This window comes from Crocodylus porosus, unplaced genomic scaffold (assembly GCF_001723895.1).
Source record: "Crocodylus porosus isolate Cpor-Errol unplaced genomic scaffold, CroPor_comp1, whole genome shotgun sequence".
Classification (NCBI taxonomy): Eukaryota; Metazoa; Chordata; order Crocodylia; family Crocodylidae; genus Crocodylus; species Crocodylus porosus.
The window spans coordinates 12,974,313-12,993,309 of NW_017728925.1; the positions used below are offsets into that span (position 1 = coordinate 12,974,313).

Here is an 18,997-nt window from a genome sequence, read left to right on the forward strand (position 1 = left end):
AGGTCAAACTGAAATAAGAGACAGATTTCTCTTTCCTATGGTAAGAGGAAAAAAAAAGGAGAATGGCTAGCATGCAGCAGTGCCAATTGCTTTCTACTCTGATTAAAAAAAAAAAAAAAAAAAGATAACTAGTCTCCTCAAATCCTTTAATTACCTACTCACTAAATAGAAACAAAGCTGCAGCTTAAGACAGCTGCTTAGGATCTATTCTCACAAATTTTGCATATTCACCCCAGTTACAAGCCAGACAACAAAAGCCTTACATTTTACCTGGGGTATCTTAGAACACTGATTGCAGAACACCATTGGCATAGGCTTTTCTCATGAGAGGCATAGGTTTCTGTTGTGTGCCTCCTAAGAAGAACCAGCTCTTTGATAGTTTTTTCCAATAGAAGAGAATATACATACCTTCGTGGGTCCAGTTCATGGTCCTTGGATCCAGTCACTAATTCTGGATGAATTCGCACATGTTCCATCATTGGCTGGAGAAGTGGGGGCAAGACAGAGAAACATTTGGTACAAAGCTTTTCAGGTACATTATGCTAATGTTCTACTTTATGGAGCTTAACAAGCAGTTCCAATAGTCAAAAGACCTACTCATTTAGAGAACAGAGTGTGACAACTCAACCAAGCTATTGAAACCTGCTTGCATCTTTCAAGTCTGTCTTGCAGCTATTAAGATTCCAATCTCTCAGTAACCTGTTACAGCTCTGTTTCACTGCACAGCACTCTTAATCCAAATATAATGTGTGTAGCAGACAACTGCATTCTTGCAGTTATAACATGTTCACCTTAGATGATGACAACTTAAGCAATGTTTTACCTTGACCACCTCTTCAAAGGTCTCCAGGTTTTCCTTCATACTGTAGTAAGAACGCAGAAAGGAGACAAAATTGCACGGGTACATTCCATAAAGGCGGTGAAAGAGAGCATAAACACTGGCATGGAGGTGTACAAGATAGATCTCTGGAACATGACCTGCAGGAAACAGTTGGGAGCTTTTTTATGACTAGAGAAGTAAAATGACTTCTGCAGACAAGATCAGAAGAGTCTTCAATTTGACAAAATTTGAAAAGAAACAACATTGAGAATGCCTGTCTTAATTTAAAAACCACATAGTTCTGAAGTACCATAGCCTAGGAAAGCTGCAAGACTGTATGAACGGAAAGGTAAACCTGCTCATAACTGAAGAGACTAGCATGAAACAGTATATTCACTCTGATCCTTTAAGCAAAGCATGGGTCATGCAGATTGGACAGAGTTTTGGGCACAGAGTTTTCAGAAACTAGGTCTACAGGATGACAATGGACACCCCTTTCAGCTCAAAGTCAAATAAAAATCCAACAGAAACAAGTTACAAGTTAGAATTATGAAATTAACAGATCATTCTGGCCTGTATGAGCAGCTAAAATACTAATCAATGCCCAAATGAGCTTCTAAACTATACCCTACCTTCTCAGTCGTGTCATTTGTTCAGAAGGCCATAGAACCAGAAGATATGCACACATGCAAAGCTTTCAGTCCTGCATCTCAAATGTCTTAGAATAATCCTAGGATAATTGGCAAGAATATAGATTTTTCCATCTAGTATTGATTTGTCCAATACCATTATTCCAATAGTTGTCAGATGAGAGGCATTAGCTGAATTCTTATATCCCTCCCCAGCATTCACTCCGAAGAAACTCTCCAACTTTTCCAGCACCTGGTTCAACTGCTAGTAGTTTTTCCTCTCATCCTTTTATTTACCAGCAGCAGCTGCAGCCTACTCAGAGCTATTGTGATTCAATTCCTGCCCAGTAGCATCTGCAATAGAGGCAGCAGCAGCTCTTTGCATCTGAAAGTATGTGAAACCAGGCATTTCTGAGTGCTGTATCAAGGAACACCATTATGTCAAAAGAAAGGGATAACTACAGACTTTAGGAGCTCATTTTCTGCATTTAAAAACCTAACCCCATCCCGCTCCTAGACCCACAGACTGAAGGGCTCAACACTAGTCTGAACAATCCTACTGAACCATACTTGCAAGCAACAGTCAGATGTCTCACCTGGATTCTGCAAGCACCAGGCTGAGAGACGGCCAAAGATAATGAAGAAATCGTGCAGGTACTGTTTGCCAGACTGAGGAATCATTGGCAGCATTGTTATTAACACTAGAACGCCTGTGGTGAGTACTACTACATCTGTGTCAGTCTGCAAGGAGGAAAAGCTGTATTAGTCAATTCAAATGGTAAAGCTTCACTCTGTCCAGATGCAGAACCAGGATTCAGCAAACACTGCATGCCAATGACCTGTGAAAGCTCTTACATAGAGATTACCTAATTTAAACTCACCTTACCTTGGCTCACTGAGGTAATTATCTCTTTAGCCCCAAGGATCTTTGAAAGAAGATCAGAGATTCCAGCTACTAACACACCTTTCTGCTGCTGAACTTTTACCTAGAGGCCAGGCTTATTTCAAAGGCAGCCTTATCATTGCTCCTTTATGAACACAGTTACAACCAGCAACCCTGACTGCAATATGAAGCACCCTACCTTAGGTTCCTCCCAAAACTAACCAAACCCTTCCTTCACAGCCTGAGATTTGAAACCTGACCTGGGTACCCCATACAGGTGACATATGACATACATTAGGCTCAGAAGCCTCATATTAAATCTCCCTTTTCATTTCATCATGAATGCCTCCAAGCCCTTTTTGTGCAGCAATATGTTAGCCAAGATACCCATCACAACATGACCACATGTGTGATAAAATTAACCCATCTGGGCAACTGCATAGTCCACAGCATCCTAATTTAGAGCTTTGATGCAAGTTGATGCTAGCAGCAGTCATTCAACTTGCCAGACTGCTCGAATGCACAGACAGCTCTGGAATGCTGAAACATACACCCAGAAGATTAAGCACTGCTGAAACAACACAGTGATGTTAGGTGGGTGAAGGCATAGTTGTATGGTATAATCCAGTAACCAAAGATGTTCCCAAATATAAGTGTTGCCTGCTTGGAGGTCTCCATTTTGTAATTTATTTTTTTTAAATACACTTCGCAAACAACTGTAGAAGCCTCATGTTTTGCACTACAAAAAGGGGATCGACTAGCAGAACACTTTAGTTAGATTAAGCAGCAAGAGCAAGCTAAATTGTAGCTGATAGAATAAGGTACAAACAAAAACCAGTTGCCAGGCAGGAAATTTCTGTGCTAGTGCAAGTACATTATTTTTCTCTGACATCCAATTAGGATGCAAGAAACTTTGAGAAAACGTTTTAAGCATTATCTTTATACCACTGATGATGTACATTTCTGTTCCTTACATTCAAGGATCTCAGCATGTTTTCCCAATTTAAGTCAATTCTCTTAGTAATCATATAATGTGTGACAAGAGTGCTATCTGTTTAACAGATAGGAAAACCAAGGCAAATGGAGGTAAAGCACCTTCCCCAGGATCCCTCTACAAGTGAGTTGCAGGACAGAGCGCCCCCACCCCAAGACTGTAATTGGCAAGATATGACAAAACAAGACAGTTCCTTCATAAGATGCCATAAAATATTTGAGTTAAATCTAGAGGTTTGGATTGAAAACAAGCTATTTTACACAGATGTACAAACAGCCAAGAATTCCTGCATACAATCAGTGCAGAGTAGACAGTGATCAGCCCTTTATAAAAACCATGCAATACACTGATACCATTGATTCATTTCTCACCTTGAGACACTTGAGTAACGAAAGTAGGAGAGGCGCTTGAGAAAGCTTGTGTTTCCAAGATGGCTGTCGTCTTATCACATGACCCAATAGTGAGAGAGTGGGTAAACGGGTAGCAGCTTTGCCCATATATTCATTAATTTTATCCAGTAGGTGCTAAACAGAATACAAGGGAGAGGAGTGGAAAAAGAAATTAACACATTACAAAATAATTACAGTGATCTCCTTGAACAAGCTGGCACTATTGGAATTGGTGTAGTAGTCTGTATCTTTAGCTACAGGAATAAATACGATATTTATAAATATGTGAACTTAGGGATCCAAACAGCCTGCAACCCAAGGGAACAATTAAATACTGCCACTGAGTAACTTGAGGCATTCACCCCAAGATCTGCCACTTGGGCTTAGCAGATCATTCTGCATCAGGATTCAGTCACTGCATAACAAATATTTCCAACCCCATTAGTTTTGCCATGAGTTCATTTAGACATGCTCACTTGTTTGCTGGATCCCTTTCTGCTTTTCAAGTTGTGAGCCTGATACCCTTTCTCTTCAGCTAACAAACCTAACATTAAATAATCTGCTGCTAGTGCCACTGATTATCAATAATACTATAAATAAAGCCTATTACATTCCACATGAAACAGGTCTTTCAGGAGCTTTGACTAAAGTCTACTGCAGCCATCAAGCCAGTTTAGATGATCCAGGAAACAGGCATGAAGCCTTTCCTTTAAAGGGTTTTTTTTGATTGGGTTTATTTAAATCAACCTACTATTACTATACAGATACAGAAATCCCCAGATCAACTGATCTAACCTTTAAAAAAAAAAAAAAAAAGAAGAAGAATGGACACTATTCAGAAGATTCTACAATGCTAGTAGTATCCGCTGTGTTTCAAAATTCCATTACAGCCAACATTGTTTTACCTTGTCATGAGGCTCTTGCAAGCTGGACAGGATGTGTAATGCCTGCTGAGAATTGGATTCCAAGAAATAATCTACTAAGTTGTTCACAAGCATAGGTCCACGGTCTAGTAGTTGGTTGGGCATAAGAAAGCAGGGTAGTAAAAATAGTTAAGTTTAGTACATACATATTCTGTAGTAAGAACATTGTACAAAACTATAACTACAGTAATGACTACAAACTTGAACAAGTACTGTAGACATTACCCAGATTTTTTAAAAGAGAATTGCAAATTACTGTCTCCAGTCCCTAAGTATCCCACTGATTTTATTCATAACTTGATGGGACAGCACAGAAATGAACTGAACATAAGATTAGAAAAATTCACCTTTCAGATAGTTTCAGACCAACAGTGAAAGGTATGGCACTACCTATCTTTGCATTTAGGCAGCAAAATGAAGAATAATTTTATTCATTCCAAAACATAGCATGACTCATTTCCTCTGTTTCACCAAAAGCATCTCTTCATCTAGTTTCAACTAGTCATGCACATAAGGAAGAGAGTAAAATTACCTTTTAACCTGGGATTGCATATACATGGAAAATCCCAGTGACCTTATAAACAAGATCAAGGAGACTGTTTTAGAAAACTAAACTGCAGAATATCAGACATGCCAAGAAACTCAACTTTTAGCCAGGAGAACAAGGGAGCTTTCAGCATCCAAAGAGCTCACTGGCATGAAGTCACAGATGCAGAGAAGACGCCACATTTTTTGCTTGCTTCTGTACACCTTCCCACCTCAATTTAAAATGAGGAACACATACCAGAGTTGAGGTTGTCTTTGAAGGCAGCTGTTATATCTTCCATGTCAAGAACCGAAGAATCCAGCATTGAGAAGAGCTCACCAACATTTGCTTGCTGGGCCATTCTGTCTACTAAATGCTTAAGCACGGACTAACATGAATATGCACATTAAAACTTCAGCAGGTTCCTCATTAGTGCCTCTACCACACTAGAGGGAGAGAACAGAGCACAGATATTAAAACAAATAAACTACCTCATTTTCCCCATATTTAAATCTCTTGTCACTTCTCTATTGCTTGCTACAGGATTACCTCTCTGATAATATTTGATGAAAATTGTCATTAAGGATATTTTACCTGCAAGGAAGACATATGCACCAGATAAACCATTTACAATGTTCCATACTTACTTCAAACACCAGTATGTCACATGTGGCTTTGTACATTAAACACATTTTCCAGAAAATGTTGGTCAAAGCACCCAGATAATAGCCTTTCGTTTACCATTTTGGATCAGTTTTAGACCAGGACAGCCACTTACAATTAAGAGACAGTAGCTGTGAATAAGATTCTAATAGCTCTCTGAAAGCCACCAATCCTACCTGTTCCCACAGTTGGGAGGTAGTGTGGCTGACCCTCCACCAAGTTCATACCCACTAGACTGCAGTATCCACCTGCCACCAGATTCACTTCCTTGTTCCTATGACTCTTCCCTAAAGCACAACCCAGCCCAGCTTCACAAAGCTACAGACATGCTTAACTTTGTGAGTTCAGCTACTCTTCAGCCTTTCAGTGAACAAAGCTTAACAAAAAAGCAATAGCATGTTGAGGGACTGGACTGAGGAGGGATAGGTCAGAAACAGGAAAATGAGAGAACACAGCAAAGCTAAAATAAAATCAAAACCACAGGATGGACAGAGGAAGATCTCAGCATGCCAGAACCATGGGACACTTCTCTATCCAAAGAAAGGGGATGGCAGAATTGGAGCTGAATAAGAAGAGTTTATACAAGGATTGCCAGTAACCTCATCTCATTAGGTTTCTTGCTCCTAGGCTATAAGCTGCTCTCGGTTCTGGTAACATAGAGGGAAACTCAACAAAACTTTGTTGACTGGGTCACCTGGTGACAAGATTTTTTAGTAACATTATCTGAGATAGATATCTTGTTTTGAATACAGATGTCCAAGAACATCATTCATACATGTACTGCCATGTTTACATTACCAGGCACAGGTGTAACACCCAGATACAATTCCATCCGCTTTTATACTGTGGTAAAATGTTACTGGGTTAGTCTTTCAAAATCCTATTTAGAACACATGGTCCTACAGCCACTGCTAAAAGCATCAATTTTGGCTTCTACCTACAAATTTACTACAGTATAATTCCAGTCTTTGTTTTCTTGCGAGCCCTCTCTCATACAGTAGTTAAACGCAGTATAAAAACCATGTACACATGTGAGGAATGCAATTGGGTCAACTGACCAACTTGAGAAGGATATACAATAATGTGTTCAGAATAGCAATAGTAACATCTCATTGATTGGTTGCTTGGCCTTCATGAAACAAGACACAGTTAAAAATTTGAACACACGACAAGCCAGATATCTTTTATTCTGACCACAAGCTGCATTCCACAAATAATGAAGTCTTTGCATATTTAAAACCAAGCAAGCATCCTGACTGAATCCAAGTCAAACGGACGCTGGCTATCACCTGTGACCCATGCACAGATCTCCCTAACTGCAAATGAGGAATGGTATCAGTAAATCTCCTTTTAGGAAAGAAGTTATTCTACAAATCAAGTTTAGCTATAACTGGCCATTGCACCCAGATTGGAAAAGCCATTACAGACTTACCAATATGGCAAGCCTGAACCCATATTTGTAAAAATGAGTCCCAGAAGCTAAAAGTCAGCACCCTAGGCTAAATAAGAAAACCTATTGTCTACCACAAGTGAAAAGTCATATTTCTAGGACAGAGAAAATGAAGAACAGTTTAAGAAGGGATAAGAGATAGTCAGCAGAAGATTACATAAAGCAGCAGCTTCTGTAATAGCTCAGAGAGGAAATTTCTTATCAATTCTACTACAGGCTTGTACAAAAGTCTGTTCTCTTTGGGGGTCCACACAGGACAAGGAAATCCAACAGTTTGGAGGTCTGCCCCTAAAACCAATGAAGAATCAGCCTTTATTCGCCTCTAGTTTCTAGTTGTGACATGCACCTGTTACAAGCTGCACTTTTGAACCCTCTACATATAGATGGGATAAGCAAGCTTTTCAAATTGCAAGGAACCCTTTTCAAAAGCATAGCACCCACTGTTGCCAAGTGTAGCAGATGCAATGTAACAGAAGTTTGGCAAGAAGCTCCCAATAAAAGCCTTTTGCAACCATTTTTATCAGCATGCCCAGAGCTTTTTATGGGAAGTTCACACTTATCAATATCTTTCAAACTACGGATCTGTTTCTAAGAAGCTACTGAACAAGGACAGCCTTTAATCAGCTTCAATATTCATAACTTAACTTGTTCAGAGCAAACAGCCAAAGATACATTCTCCCCAAAAGGTTATGGTTAACAATGAAAATTCACAAATCAGGAAGTTCAAAAGGCATGGTTCCCACAGTACCGGGAATTCCACTGCCCTGTGCTTCACGTTACTGTTAGGTTGGTGTTTTAATGTATGCAGTGTGGCCAAGCAGCAGCTGTTAGGAAATTCAGTTATGGTTTCCACAGCTGCTGTTACTTCGCTGTGCCACATGTATTAAGTCAAATTTAGCAGCACACAGTAATACGAATACAGGCAGGCCAGTAAGTTCTGGTTACTGTGGGAACCACTGCTTTGCATTTCCTGACTTTTGCATTTCTCTCTCATAATACTGAACTAAAAACTGTATTTTTTTAGAACTGTTTGCTTTTTCACATACACACAAGAACTCATCAACTTAGATTAAAATAACATGAAATGCATGTGGACTGACAGAAAGGAGACAAAGCCACATTCCACAAGGGATGCGTTTACTCTTAAACTTGGTATTTGGGAACAAGATAGAATTAAAAGTAAAATGCATGGGTCTGCAGCAAAGGCTCCACATAGAACATACTGTTGCAACATGTTTTAGCTCCAACTACTCCCAGCTTTGGGAAGTGGCAAAACAGAAGAGCTCAAGGAAAAATATTAACACCAATTTCAAGAAGTGAGGACAATCCAGCACAAGGGGTAGAGTTCAGTAGCAGTACAACTGTAGCACTGGTATTTATTGTAGTGTCTAGAAGCTGCAACCAGGTTGGGGCCACATTAAGGCAGGTGCTGTATATACAGAATAAGAATTAATTAAAGATCAACTGGTGAAACTGAATTCCAGAACAATGGTAACAAATGTTCATGCTTAGAGATTAACAGTCCATGGTTCATACACACACTTTAGAGTTAAAAGAACTGCCACAATCCCAAAGCACCTACACAGGTCAGATTTTGTTTTGCAATATGCAAGATTCCTACTGAATTTCTGACAGAGGCCTATTCTTCCTAGTTTGACATCACACAAAACAGCAACTCCTTTGACTGCTTAGGGAAGCAAAAGTACCAGGCCTCAAAGGATACTGAAGGAAAAATGGGTGGATATTCAGCATCAACAGAAATTCTTAGGAATAATGATAGCAAGAAGAGATTAAGCTAATCTTAACTTCTTAAAAATGAAACGCACAGTCTTAACTTTAAACTCTTATTGCTTCAAGTGAAAACAGATGTAGTGTCTTCCTCCCAAATCCGCAGGCAGCTGCAACATCTATTGCTAGGGAGCAACAGATGAAAGTAGAACAGTTCACTACTAATGCTGGGAGCAGCAACAAGCAAAGAATCAAATCAACTTTACACTTCTGATACCACAGGGGAAAAACTGTAACAGGAAACCAACACAACAGTTATTCAAGGGAGAAAACACACTCAAAAATGAAAGGTTAAAAAAAAAAAAGGTAAGATAGCAGAAAACCCTCTCTCCAAACAGTCAACAGCTTCTGGAGAAACAAAAATAACCAGAAGACTAACCTCTTTTCCAGCAGCTACAAAAGTGCTCCAGATAAAACACCTATTAGCTACAACCTGAATACGTCTTTCCTAACAAATTCCCAGACACAGAACTGCTCCCCAAAACTGGCATGTGGCAAGAGAGGCTTGGCTCCTTGATAGAAGTAAAAAGATTTCAACCAACTCATTGGTAAGGACTCCATTTTTTTAAATCTACTTCTGACAAGTAAGAAGTGTTCAAATTCCCGCCCCCCAAAAGAAGAAATTCCTGAAAAATCAGAAGTAGAGATGCAATGTGCAAAGGACATTTTATACAGATGTTGTATAGACTGTACCTGTTCTGTGGACAAGTAGGGCTTCTGTTTTCAGGGTTGTCAACCTGGCACCTTTCATGATCGCTGAATTGGAGAAGTGAGAGAGAAAGAAAACATGAAGTTAACATATGGCACCATTAACATAATTATAATGCAGATTAAGACAATTGCAGTTATGGCTCCTTTGTAGCTTTGCAGTTCCTGAATTGCATCATCAGCTCCCTGCTTGAGTAACATCTAAAAACATTGCACGGTTTTCTTTTTCTGAATTCTTGATGAATTAATTATCCAAGACAGTGACCTACTGTTAGAGATCAACATTTTGCATCTTGTTGAATAGTATGAACCTATAAAACCTGCTACACAGAGAATTTTCCTCAAGTTCTTTTAAAGGGAAATTGGATTTTTGTCGAAGTGAAAAAGCACTACAATAATCTGCATACAACTACAAAATATTGCTACCCACCTCAGAGTGGAATATTATCAGGTAACTATTTCTAACACTAAAGTTAACTTTTGGGTGCATTTGAGTAGTGTGGCAGATAAGTTGTCGCATTCAAACACTTACAAGACAGACACTTTGGGAAACTCATTCTCCACTTTGGTTTAATTCTGTATAGAGAAGGAAGGACTAGTTAGCTCTTAATAACACCTGCGTAGTGGTGGTGGTAGTGTTGTTGTTCAAGTGTTACCAATTCATCTGCCTTGAACTGGCAACCTCAGGCACTTTAAAAACAAAAACAAAAAACAAAACACCTCAGAATATCAACCCAGTTAGGATCTATTTGACAAACACAGATCAGCTGCACTATAACAAAAATTAAAACTGGAATCTGAGATCAACGCCCAGGCTGAACATATTGTTGAAGCACATATTAGCCCAGAAATTTCCAAACTTTCAGGTGAGCCCTGCTTTGAGTTACAATTTTGTTCATGCCCACCCCTGCTGTCATCCCCCCACCCAGGAGAAGCAGTGCAGCCAGGCACAGGGCACCTCTCATCCTAGCAGCCACTGTAGTATGACTCGGCTCAACGGAGCTGGCTCCACTGCCTCCTGGCTTGGCCCCACTGCAGCTCTAGGCTGCGTGCCCACCATGCTGGGCTCCCACAGGTGCAGCAACCCGCTGGTGGTGCCTGCCCAGGGCTCCCCAGCCCCGGCAGTGCCAGCTCTTTCCAAATGTCTTGCCCGTGGGCTCCCCCCTCCCCCACATTCCTTCCTGCCCCCCAAGGGGGTGCACCCCACAGTTTGAAAACTGCTGTATTAATTCATATATTTAAGATGTATTTGCTATGATTTTGACAAGAAGCTTCATTTAAAAATAAATGAAAGAAGCGCGATACCCCTCCACCCCCAATTTCCCTTTGGTGTTGGTTGTTACCTCTGGATTCTCATGGGAAATACTGCTACAATATTACTCCGAATCAGAAATTCAGTACATTCAGTGTCAGCAGCAATACACTAGGAGACTCATCCTTATGCTCCAGCAATGAGGACACATCTGTGGCAGGATCTGTTCTATGTCAGGATACTGCTCTGCTCTACTCTACAGGGGTATCAGTATATATTGCACTTGGACAATTAACACAAAGATAGTAGGAAAAAAACATGACCATCCCAGAATGAAGCAGCTGACAGTCAAACCCGTCACCCAATAAATTTTGTCACGTGCACTGTGTCATGAGTAGCTTGTAGTACCTCCCAAGGTCACTGTTAGGAAGCAGCTGACAGTATCAACCTGCCAGCTTCCCCATCTTGGTACAGGTTGCAAGTTCAAAGGGGATAACGTGGTACTGTATTTACCAGAAATATTTCTTTGGCAACAAACCTAAAGATATTCCACTGACCAGCATGGCTGAAATATAAAAAAACTGTCTCCCCACAGCAATAAAATTTCTGTTTTTATTTACTGCACCTGGACAGTGCAAAGGAGATTTCAGAGTGCATTTATAAACAGCTTCACAACCCAAGTCCTTCAGTTGTTCAAGTGTTTACATCTAAAAACCAATCCCCTTCAAGCATCCATGAAAGTCATCAGACACTCGCACAAAATGCCAACCAGTACAAAGACCTCTTACAGGTAATAATCAAGAGACTATTAAAACCTGTGCCATATTTTCACTTATGTGAGAAAAAAGTTGCTCTCAAGTGTTTCACAAAGGTGCTGAGAAGTTCATTTTACTTTGGAGTGGATTACCAAATCACCCAGAGTAGGCTAGGCCTTCTCCAAATGAAAAAAAAACACAAAACAAAACAAAAAAAAGACAGCTGCTTCAGAGTTTAGGATGGCTGACAATACATGAAAGGTGGAGAGGAATTTAATACACCATCCTGGTCCATTAACTGACACGGTGTGTTGATGAACTGGCTCTTCACTACTACCTTCTCAAACCACAAGTATGTTATAAAGTTAACTGATTTGTTAGTCTCAGAGACTCCTCTCTCCCACATCTGCCTTCACCACTATATTCTCAAATTTAGCAAACCTCCCCTAGAGATGCTGACAACTCAAAAAGGCATAATACATATCAGGATTGAGGTATATTGGCAGAACTATATGGAAGAAAGCTGGTTCCCTGAAAGCCACCTGATCCATAAGTAAACCATGCTTTCCTTCACTTCTACGGACACTACTGTTGTGGTTATAGGGTAAAAGGACTGGATACCTAGACACCTCCAAATTTTTGCTGCCATACACACTCTGGAAGCTGACAAACCCAGAACAGTAAAGCACTTGCTATTCCTGTTTGATTGGCCAGGGAAACTTATCCAAGTCTGCTTGCCAGGGGATGCACAACCACATCACTAAACCAACTCTAAGTGATACCTGTTTTGAGGATCAGAGAAGCACAAAACATTACTGAATCCTTTTACCCTCCTAAGGCCTTACAGACACCCCCCATTTCTTCAGATCTCACTTTGCTACACTACTGTAGGCAATTCAATCCACAGTAGCAAAGGGGGTGGAGGGTGGGGAAGAAAGGCTGCCAGAGTGTGCACATTTTTTGTTGTGACATTTTGTTTTAAAAAATTAGCAATGCTCAGAGCAGGTGTGAACAAGACAACAGCATCAGGTCTTCTCTAGTTTTGCTGCCATAAATAAAGCTACAGCAGTGGGCAAAAGAAGAAAAATACCTGTCACCAACGCATATGGTGCTGTAAAGTGAAAGCTTCCATGGCGCACACATCACCCGTACACACATAGAGCACCTCTTTAAGCGCTCTATAGGCAAGAGGCCTTCCAACCTCAGGCCTCATGGAAGCTGTCAGGCAGAGAGCCTAGCATTAATAAAGGAGACAGTGTTCCATCAGATACAGGGATGCCTGAGCTTCCCTAAATTAACTAAAACAGGCAGCTTAAGCAACCGTGTGCCACTAAGCCCAGGCTATTCCAAATGAACCCATCAGTGAATGGCCAGTGCTCCAAGCGCTGCAGCTATTAGGAAAAAATAAAAAGAACAGCTCTCTCCACTCCGGGAGCTAGCAACTTAAGACCGTTCTAAAAATATTCCACACTTCTAAAATTGCAACAGTACTGCATCTTATTCCATCCAATGAGCTGCTGCCAAAAGCCATAGTATATACGCATTTACCATTTTAAGGCAAATGAATGCTTTTCCGAAACACAAACTGCCAGTGGAACCATCAGTCAACAACAGCCCCAAGAACATCAGGACAGTAGCACTCTAATCAAGTTGGGTTCAAGATGCCCAATACAAGAATAACCACCTGGCAATATCCAGCTTTGCTTTGAGAGGGACAGAAAATGTGGCATGCTGTTCATGAATTAAGAGATCTATCTGATGCACATCACACCAGGTCACCACCCTCTTCTCTGCTTCATTTCCAGATCCAAGTTCCCAAATCCAAACTAAGTTACCACCTATGGAGTTAAAATTCAAGATAACCAACACATGCATTTTTTACATAGCTTTCTGTAGGAAGATATCTAAAACAGGAAAAATAAGACTATAATAATCTAATTCAATGCTTTTTAGGCTTATCTTTCAATTGTGGCTTTGTTATGAGCTTGTTATGCTCATTACTGACCTACAAATCCCTGATTGGGCAGGGGGGTGGAGAAAAGCAGCAAAAGAAAAAAGGAGCATCAGAAAAGGAAAAAAAAAAAAACTCCTAAGCATTATAAGCCTGGCACTTTTCAGTCCGTTGGCAGAAGCCATGGATTTTCTGCTAATAAGCCTTTTACTCAACAAAAGTTGTTTTTTTTTTACTTTTATTTCAGTCTTCCTCATATGGTCAAAACAGATTAGGAAAAGAAGGAGCAGAGTACTCCATTTTCCTATGTAAGCATATTAAATAAACATTAGATTAGAACAAGTATGTTTTAAAATATCCCTCAGCTGAACTAAAAAAAAGACAAATGGAGAGCTTTGTACTCCACAGTGATATGAGCATCAAGACTCTCCTAAATTTTTTTAATCAAACTTTAGTCGCCAACAGAACTCTTGGAATATGTTCATAAAAGTAAGTTGCAAATCACCTGCTCTTGAATCCAATGGAAAAAAAACAAACAAACAGTCTTGTTAGACCCATTACCTTATCTAAGTATTTTATAAGGAAAATACTGTAATCCTTACAGGCAAGTCAAAAGGCAAGAAGCACAGCCCTGTGAAAGATTAAGGTTTATTGGAAGCAAGCATTTCCTATTCTAAAAGCAAGTGTTTTTATCCCCCGTGACTCTTCTGTCCAAAGGAGACAAAATGACCCTTACGTATAGCTATTATATTCTCAACTCCATCTGAAAACTCCATGATAAAAAGCTCTTTTTGAACTGTATACCACTGCCACCCACACTAAATCTTTTAGGCCCCCCAAGGACACTGTCACAGATATTCTGTTTCCTCAACTGACCTGCTTGCTGAATGATTCCCAAGGCAGGGTTACTGTTTTGCATAACAGACTATTCACTTACAAAGACTGATTTCGGTGACCAGGTCTTCCACTAGCAAAAGTGATGTAAACATTTTTTTTTCTAGTTTAAGCAAGCTAGGCTTTGATACAAATCAGCACTCTTGCATTTCAGCTCTACATTGTTCCAGTCTGTTTTAATCCAGAAGCCATTATTGAAGTCAAATGGTTGTTTACAAAGCCAGAGCATCTCTAATGGAACAATGCACCTCAGATGAGAGCCCTCATCTCATATTTATATGAACCTGCATAAGCCTGAAGTGCTGAATAACATGCTAGAAAACTGATAGGAAGTTAAAAAAAAAAAAGATCACTTGAAGTTCAGTGAATCCTATGACTTATGAAATGTTCAGATCACATTTAAGTCAGAACTTCAACAGCTCAGACTACCTCATTTGGAAAGTAGGTCTGCTAAAACTAGCTAGAAAATAATTTACAGAACAAAAAGAGTGTTTCTAATCAATTGCTTTAGTTCCCATCTAAACACTGCCCTACTAAGCTTGTAGCACTATCAAGCTTTGTGCTAGTGCACAACCAACATGCAGCAAAACCCCCAAGGACCAACCAAAAAAACCCCCAAACCCAGCAGGTAGCGACCTATCTGCATCAACTGAACTCCTTAAGGCAACATGTTTCACTGGACCAATTACACAGCCAGGATAAAATTAGGCAAACTTTCCAATGCGAGCCGTTCTTCGAAGTCTGTGATGCCGACACCCGAGGAAAAATGTCTTATACAGAAGCCGGTCTAACTCTACCCCTACTACACAGCTGGCCCAAGACAAGTGATCGCCTTAAAAGACCCTTGCCTCTTGTGACTGTGACGATTTGCACATGATACAACACAGCTCTCGCTGGACTGCCAAGTGCTGACTTTGCCACAGCGTTATTAACCCTCAAAATCAGTGGCCCCACGGGCCACATGGGCAGTGCCCAGACCCAACACATGCGCATAATTGGGGCTGGATCAGGCCATGTGGCCCTGATAAGGGGACAAAGTGGGGGCCCAGCCCTAATCCAACAGTTGCAGCAGTGACACTGCTCTTCCCCCACCCCCCAATCTGCATTTTCCTGGCTGGTGGGGAGCCCCAGGGGGGTTGACACCATGGCTCCCCAGGCTGTGGCTGGCTAGAGGTCAAGCTCCTCCATCCGAATCTCTTTTGTACCAGCCTGACCCAGCGCCCCCCCAACTGCCATATGTAGGGCAGAGGGCGGACGGGGGCCAAGCCACACTGCAACCCCCGTTTCGTCGTTTCTCTCCTTTATCCACCTTTAAGGTTTTCAGGGGGTTCATTTTCCAAGTCTCGCCGCGATCCATGCCCCGGTCCCAGCGCCCCGCGGGCCGAGAAACGCTGCTCCCCCCGCGAAGAAAGGAGTGGGGCGGTCGGGCCTGCCCCCCTCCCAAAAACCCCCTCGGGCGCCCCCAGCCCGGGGGGAGCCCGCAAGCAGGCCCCGCGCGAAGCGAAGGGGAGGTTCACGCCAGGGTGTCCCCCGAGGAGGGTCCGCAGTGTCCACCCCCAGCCCCAGCCGGGCCCCGCGGTGCTCACCCGCCTCCTCCGCCCCGTAGCTGTTTACCGCCTCAGCCCCGCTAGCCCACAGGGCGCCGCCATCTTAGCCCGGCCTCCCCCCCCGCCCCCAACAGCGACTCGGCGTTTCTGCGGATCCCTCCGCCGCGGACAAGTAGTGCGCGGTCCGGCTTGCCCGCGCCCGACCTCGCTGCGGCCCAACCCCCGGTGGAGCCTGCCTGTGATTAGGAAGCCGCCGGCGAGTCGCCGGGCCTTGCGGAGGCAGCCGGTTTCGGAGGGAGAGGAAGGGGGCGCGGAGGTATCTCCGGAGAGGGAGTGGTAGAACCGAGTTAGGTCTCGTGATGCCGGAGGCGGCCGCAAGGAGGCCCGGCCGGGGTCACGTGACCGCGGGCTGCGGGCGGGGGCGGGGCCCGCAGAGAGGTGGTAAACAAGGCCCGCGGGCTGCGCGGGCCGGGCCTGGGCCTCACCCTCCTCCCTGCCCCGGGGCCGGCCCCGCCCCGCCCCGCCCCTCGTCCTGGTGCACCCGGGCGTCAAAGCCACCGGTGTCGTGTGGCGCACCTGGTCACGTCGCAACAAAACGTGGCTCCGGTGATGGTCCCCAGGCTTGCGGTGGCAGCACACCCGTCAATGGCATGGCGCAGGTCAATGACATCACACCTGCCAGTGGCATCACATCCCTCAATGGCATCACACCCATTAATGGTATCACAACAGCAACGGCATCACACCTGTCAATGGCATTGCACCAGTCAATGGCATCATACTGTCAATGACATTACACCCATCAGTGGCATTGCACACATCAGTGGCATCACACCTGCCGGTGACATCACATCCTTCAATGGCATTGCACCCATTAATGGCATCACACCAACAATGCCATCACACCTGTCAGTGGTATCACATCCATCAATGACATCACACCCCTCAATGGCATCATACCCATCAATGGCATCACACTCAGTGGTATCACACCAGTCAATGGCATCACACCTGTCAATGTAATCACACCCATCCCATCAGTGGTATCACACCAGTCAGTCGCATTACATGCATCAATATCATTATACCCATCGGTGGCATCACACCTGTCAGTAGCATCACACTCATCTATGACATTGCACCGTCAGTGGCATCACACATGCCGATGGCATCACGCTCATCCTGAGTCATCAATGACATCTCACCCATCAGTAGCATGACGCTGCATAGAAATTCGGCCCATGTAGGCTGCCCCCCCGCACCTCTTCAGCCAGGACTTGTTTCCCAGTTACGATGTGGTCAATTCTCGCAGGTTCAGTGTGCTCCTGGAAGCAGCAGATTGCCAGAGATTGCAGGTCTCTGTAAAAACCATGTGAGAGGGAAGGATTTTTTAGGGTGATAGCTTTTCTTGAACCAACAGTGTCACTGGGATAAAGCGAGATGAGGTTTTGGATGTAAGAGATTCCTGAAGAATGTCCTATGTTCTTGGGGAATGTCTAACATCCCAACCACATTGTTGGTCCGATAAATGCAATCACCCTAGAAATCTTTGCCTCTCCCACTAAAGGGTTAATCTGGCCCTGCATCACTTTAAAGAAAATGGGCATTTTTGTTCCTATGGTTGCAGGAAAGCATACAGAGAGGTTCAGAAAGCGAGCATACAGCGAGGCTCATGACTCTCCACATTCATGTCATTTTGATCACCTTGTCATTTTAATCCAGCCTCATGAGTCCAGAGAAGAAAGCAGACAGTTTTTGAAAGCTCAGATTTGGCAACGCGGCCTCGATGAAGTCAGGATCAAAAGGACAACACACCGGTGACATGTTTTGCAACTCGCCTGCATGGTTTCCATTCGCTAATGTTCTTCCATTAACAGCATAAAGCAGAGCTATAAGGAAGCCCCATCTTTGCCTTCCCACTGCTTTCTCTGGGCCATGCTGAATTCCATTTCCAGAGGCCTCTGGGGGGGTTGGTTTTTTTTTGGCAAGTTGGTTCCTGTGGTGCTCTGCACCTTTAACCCAGCATTTCTGATATATGAGATGGGCCATGCTTGCACATGTCAGTCAGATTGTCAATTCAAATTTTAAAGTGCAACAAAATAAGTCTTTGAACCCAAAGAACTAAAATCACTTTCCTTGTATCACTTGTGAAAGTAGGAGAGAGCTGTGAGAAAACAAATGGTGGGGGAGTGTATGTCCATGGCTACTGCAGTGGTAAACAAATGCACACTCATCTAGGTAGCAAAAAAGTCAGTGGTTTCAGGTTATTGATCGCTGTGGTTGCGAGTGTATTTTTAACAGTGCCAAGGAATGTATTGCAGCCCCACCTCGTGGGAAAAACTTAGTACTACACACCTGAAAACAAGCGTTCCTACAAGGCTGGCTGGTTGCACATTGCGCGCTGGCATTGCCCCACTGCCTCGACACCAGGGTGGGTCTGGCCCAGGAGGGATACCTCTTTGGGCAGACCAGCTTATAGCAAAGAGACAATCAGCACCTGCCTGCCACTGTGGGTCCCAGAGTCATGTGATGGAGCTGGAGCCTAAACTTCATTTGAAAACAAAAATTTCCACCCACACAATTACAAAAAACAACATGAAAATAAGACCCAGAGCTGACTGATTCATGTTTATTTGAAATAACATTTGAAGGTTAGTATAGATAGGTGTATCTAATACAGCAGTAGAGCCCTTGCAGAGAAATGGTGGTCTGATACACTCAAAATTAATGTTTTTTTCCTTCAAATGCTAGCAGAGTTCATGTCACTGCTTATATTTTACGGTCTTTTTATATAGGGATGGATCGCATAGTGCTTTATGAGCTAA

At 42.7% G+C, this 18,997-nt stretch overlaps 1 protein-coding gene across 4 annotated transcripts in view; it reads right to left on the reverse strand.

The window, feature by feature from the left end:
- Positions 1-16,304, reverse strand: part of TSC1 (tuberous sclerosis 1) — a 33,112-nt gene extending 16,808 nt beyond the window's left edge. For 3 of the 4 annotated variants that reach the window (XM_019540845.1, XM_019540846.1, XM_019540843.1), the window contains exons 1-8: positions 16,212-16,304; positions 9,759-9,821; positions 5,423-5,610; positions 4,621-4,724; positions 3,698-3,850; positions 2,046-2,190; positions 824-978; positions 409-482 (exon numbers count right to left, since the gene is read on the reverse strand). In XM_019540845.1, coding sequence (XP_019396390.1) covers positions 409-482; positions 824-978; positions 2,046-2,190; positions 3,698-3,850; positions 4,621-4,724; positions 5,423-5,525 — 734 coding nt within the window. In that variant the 5' untranslated portion in view covers positions 5,526-5,610; positions 9,759-9,821; positions 16,212-16,304. Of the gene's footprint in view, positions 1-408; positions 483-823; positions 979-2,045; positions 2,191-3,697; positions 3,851-4,620; positions 4,725-5,422; positions 5,611-9,758; positions 10,053-16,211 lie in introns of those variants that run through there. The other variant, XM_019540844.1, reaches the window with a different exon arrangement.
- Between the last annotated feature and the right edge of the window lie 2,693 nt (positions 16,305-18,997).